The 4,735-nt window shown below is 44.1% G+C and overlaps 1 protein-coding gene across 2 annotated transcripts; it reads right to left on the bottom strand.

Annotated features, from left to right (window-relative positions):
• Positions 1-1,279: 1,279 nt before the first annotated feature.
• OXGR1 (oxoglutarate receptor 1) lies at positions 1,280-4,330 on the bottom strand. 2 transcript variants are annotated; one of them, XM_032314956.1, is made up of 2 exons: positions 4,244-4,330; positions 1,280-3,432 (listed from the first exon to the last, which is right to left on the bottom strand). In XM_032314956.1, the coding sequence occupies exon 2, from the start codon at positions 3,356-3,358 to the stop codon at positions 2,345-2,347; it is 1,014 nt and encodes a 337-aa protein (XP_032170847.1). In that variant the 5' UTR covers positions 3,359-3,432; positions 4,244-4,330; the 3' UTR covers positions 1,280-2,344. The 2 variants fall into 2 exon arrangements, with proteins under 2 accessions (XP_032170847.1, XP_032170846.1); XM_032314955.1 differs by having other exon boundaries at positions 4,156-4,329.
• Positions 4,331-4,735: the final 405 nt, after the last annotated feature.

The raw sequence follows: 4,735 nt of genomic DNA, 5'->3' as shown, positions 1-4,735 counted from the left end.
ACAATGGACCTAACTTGAACTTGGAGTCTTTGCAGTGGTGAACAGCCCCAGCAGCTCCTTCTCTGGCAGAGAGTCAGGACTCCGTGCTTCTGTCCTCATAGTTTCTTGGCCTACTACTACCAGGCAAGGCCATTTGGGTCCCATTCTAGTCTCAGAAGTATCATCAATCTCTTTTTTGGCTTCTGTTCCAAACACAATTAGCCCAGAACTCTTTACTTTGGAAAATAAATCTGACCCTTCGAATCCAATTTAGCTGGGGTCTTTGTGATGATAGTCTATGGGCAGAACCCCGGAAGGCAGACAGACATCTGCGCCTGACCCTGATCTGCAGAGAGCAGGTCAGATACAAGAGAATGACAGCACAGCTGAATGAGGGAGGGTATTTTTGAGGATAAAGGAAAATAATGCATGTTCCCAAACTAAGATGGGTTATCCAGAGCAATAGAAAGGTGAAAAATTTGAGAAAGTGGGATTAAGTGTCAGAGCAAGGTCCCTATGAAAGTAGAAGGATGAAAGATGGAGCAGAAGAATTCGTATCAGAAAGAGAACCGATTTATTGTTCTGAACATGGTGGGAAGAAGGAAAAGGAAAAAGAGATTCTACAGGGACAATTGAGATCGACATAAGGGAGGCTGAGGTGGCTTTCTTCTGGTCGGCAAAATCTTTGCAATAAGAAAAGAGAGAGACAGAGGGAAAGGAAGGGTTTTGCATCTAGGATTGGAACAACAGCAGCTGTGATATAAAGCCTGACTTGGCCACACTTCAATGAGCGCCCTGGGGCTGGACTCGGCATTGGAGAGACAGGAGAGAAGAGCTACCCAGCCTCCAGCTTTCCGGTGGACCTCAGGAGGCTGTCACTGCTGACTGTGCAGGCGGTCTACGTGAGCTAGTCAAGCCCTCCAGTCAAACAGCTCATGCCCTGTGCTAGAGAAAGGCCCAGAGAGGATGGCTCAGAAGGTGGATGGCAGAGACGGCGCCATGATCCAGAAACGTCCATGTGCGGAGCCACTGGCTTCCCTCTTTCCTCCCCCTGCATGCTTGACACAGGGTCCTGGCAGACATCCTCCCTTAGGTCTAATGTTCTAGAAGCACCTGAAAGCCACAAAGCATTCCCATGGTACTCGTTCTTCTGTTTCAACCAACTATTCCAAACGTATTCTAAAACTGACTCTTAAAATTATTTTTATTCCCTAAACACAGGGAACATAAGCTTCCTGTAAACAGAGGGGCGGTAAAGCTGTGTTTTCACGGAAAAATGTTACCAGTTTATTCAGTGATTTTAAATTAGTTTATTAATTGTATCAACACATTGACTAAGGTTTTAAATATCCAGACTATGCATTTTCTCAAATATTTACACTCCGTGATCATTAGGCACACACATAACTCAAAAATAGCTTTAGCTGTTACATAAATAGATAACATATTTTCAAGAGTCAGAAAAGAGAAAGGTATCTAAAAAGAATTGGTATTTCCCGAGATAGTTTTCCACAGAAATCAAAACACTGTTAAGTTTTACTTAATACCTAATATACACATGATATTTAAAAGTATTTCTGTTCCCCCCCCAAAAGAGGCCGATCCTTTATTTCCCAGGATGTGTTGATAATTACTAATACCACTTAATAATCTTTCTCAATTCAGTAACAACTTCTAGAATTATCTACAATAATAAAGACATAATGCTCCCAATAGCTCATGGGTATGTCAGCCATCTGCACTGACATCTTTGAATTGTCTCAAGTGTATTGTCCCGGTTGGCTTGAATCTACAAAACTGATGAAAGCCTAGTGAGAAACACCGTTTAATGATCTCAAAGCAAAGTTTGAAGGAAAAAAAAAGTCTTAAAGATATGAAATGAAGACAAAGAGAATACTGAGAAAGAGACAAATAATGTCTTGGATAGTCTAAAGGTTCAACAGAGACAGCCCGAGTATGAAAGAGCAGGAAACCAAGAGTAAGAGGAGTGTCCTTGTTTTGGCACTGCCTTAACTGGGACAAATGTGTGAAGTTTTAATTTAATAAAACTACTGAGACTAGTGGTCTTATTGATGCATAGTAAGTTGGCGAGACTAGATGTTTCTCAAGATGTCCTGGAGTTCCAGTAGTTTTGATTCCCCATGTGAATCCTCTACTGATAGGCGTGTATCCCATTCTTACATTGACCCTAGGGAAGAGCTCAATAAACTGGGGGCATAGAGTTCCTGGTAGATCTGTGCTGGCTTTAACACATAATTACCCGAATATATAATATTTACAGAGAGCCATTGAAGGAGCTATTCTGGACTTCTTAGAAGTTCAAGTCTCAGCAGGCTCTTCTTCTTGATTGACTTCATGAAGTACGTCAAGGGTTGTTTGAGTAACTGGGTTTTTTCGCTTGCTCCAGATCCCTGCTGGTGTCGCATCTCACCATCGAGCAGATGGCCTGCTGAAAGTTGTCACTGACCACCACGTACAGTAGCAGGTTACCAAAGGTGTTCAGGGCAGCCAAGGGTCTAGAAACAATATAAGCTTCATGGATCTGGTTCTCAGCGGAGCAGCTGATCGAAAGCAGGCGGGATTCGATCCGGATGACCCTCAAGATGTGGAAGGGTAAAAAACATACATAAAACACAAGGAGTAGTAGAATGGCTAGCCTCCTAGCTTTCTGCTTCAGGCAGCTGTGATTGTGAGGTCCTTGCGTGAGGGTGTAGATAATCATTGTATAGCAAAGTGTCACTATGACCAGGGGAAGGCAAAAAGTCATGGCCGTCAAAATTAGATTGTACCACTTGATGGTGGGGAGGTCGTCTGAGCTGGTGAGGTCAAGGCAGGTGGAGCTGTTGGTCCCGGTGGTTGAGGTGATCAGGAAGGTCATGGGAATGATGGCCACCAGGGAAATGATCCACACCACGGCACAGGCCACCACGGCCCATCGCGTTCTGTGAACGGAAAAGCAGCTCAGCGGGTGAAGGATCACAAGATAACGGAAGACACTAAAGCAGGTGAGGAAGAGGATGCTGCTGTACAGGTTGAAATGGAAGCCGAAGCGGATAAACTTGCACATGACGTCCCCGAAGACCCAGTTCTCGCCGCTGGCGTAGTAGTGAATCAGGAAAGGGAAGCTGCTCAAATAGAGCAGGTCTGTGCAGGCCAGGTTCAGCAGGATGACGGTGTTGCCTTTCCAGGGCCGCATTCTGAAAATGTAAGTGGAAATTGCCACTGCATTCCCTGGAAAGCCCACCAGGAAGATGATGCTATAAATAACAGGGAGGTAGTGCCTCTTGAGCGGGATTTTTTCATCGGTGCAATTTCCGAATGGCGCTGCATCATCGGGGAAGTCAGAGGCATTTGCGGAATTGTCTGGTGACTCATTCATGGCTGTCCCCTTTCATCTTGCAGGGAAACGAGAGAGCTGGGTTTGGCAATTCAAATCGGCTTCGATTTAACTCGCTGATAAAGGAAAATAAGAAACATTAATGACGGGGTAATGAAAACAATGATCTTCTTTTAAATGAAAATTGCTCCAAGATCCTGAATTTGCCACTTCTTTCTCTTTAATCTCAAAGAGACCCTGTGGAGAAAAGATTGAATTTCTAAGAAAACTATTGTGAGGCAAGACATCTAATAATAATATAGAAGTTAAATTACTCCCCGAATTAAAATGAAGGATTGGAAAAAAACAAAGGCGCTTTGCCGTGGAAAACAGTTTGGCAAGGTTGCTGTTCGGGGAGGCCATAGGGTGTCGCCGTCAGAGACTTCGCCACAAGACCCACCATTAATCAAGCGTGAAGCACTTCACCATCTTGTTACTTCTAAACTTCACAAGATGCCGAGAATTGTTTCTTATTATCTCTATCTTACAGAAGAAATAGAGACTGAGGGATGTTTGCCACCTGTCCCTGGTAAGGCATCTAGGGGCAAAGCCGGGGTTTGAACCTGTGTTAGTCTGATTTAGAAGCCATCTTCTATTCTGCCTTACCTCCCTGTGCTCCCCCTCCATCCAGATTCCCCCAAATACGTGATGGGATATGAAATGGGAAGGCATGAGAAGACGGAATACTGGCCATTTTCTAAATGTAGATTTCATGCCTTTCACCATCATGTGTACGGTAGATTTCATTTTCAAAGGTCAGCTCTGCCAACCTATTTTACTAGCTAACCTAATTTGCTCACAGGAGGGCGTGTGTGTTTGCCGGGGGAGGAAGAGCAGCAGATTCATGCAGGGTTGGGAGCTCTGGGTTCTGTCGCCAGCCGGCCTGACCTTGATTCTCCATTTAGCCTCTGCGAACTTCTGCGTCCCGACGCACATTGGTGAAGCCTCCCGGGGCGGGAGCAGTGGGATTTTCACGTCCTTCTTCTTCCTTCTCAGTGTTTTCTAAAATTTTGTCAGTGAATTTCTGCAATGAGAAAAGCATGAAGATTATTTAAAAGAAGAATTACTTACAATTAGCTTTTTATTCAGATGTAAATAGATGTTGGTAAAATGCATCCACTTACACATTTATGGAGTGCCTACTGTGTATTAATTAGGCACTCCGCCAGCTCTTAGAGATACAAAATGAATAACACACACAGATGTACAGGCCGCTATCGCAGTCTACTGGGGGAGATGGACACGGACATAATTTTAACGAAATACAACACTACCACATGGAGCTCGCAATATATTTTTTTTGAAAAGCAAGAAAAGCACTTGGAACACTACTGGGTGCATGATAAGTGCTCAATAAATGTTGGGTAGTTGTTAATCACG

This window comes from Mustela erminea, chromosome 15 (genome assembly GCF_009829155.1).
Source record: "Mustela erminea isolate mMusErm1 chromosome 15, mMusErm1.Pri, whole genome shotgun sequence".
Classification (NCBI taxonomy): Eukaryota; Metazoa; Chordata; class Mammalia; order Carnivora; family Mustelidae; genus Mustela; species Mustela erminea.
Note: the sequence above shows the minus strand (reverse complement) of the source record. Positions and strands in the feature narration are given on the sequence as shown.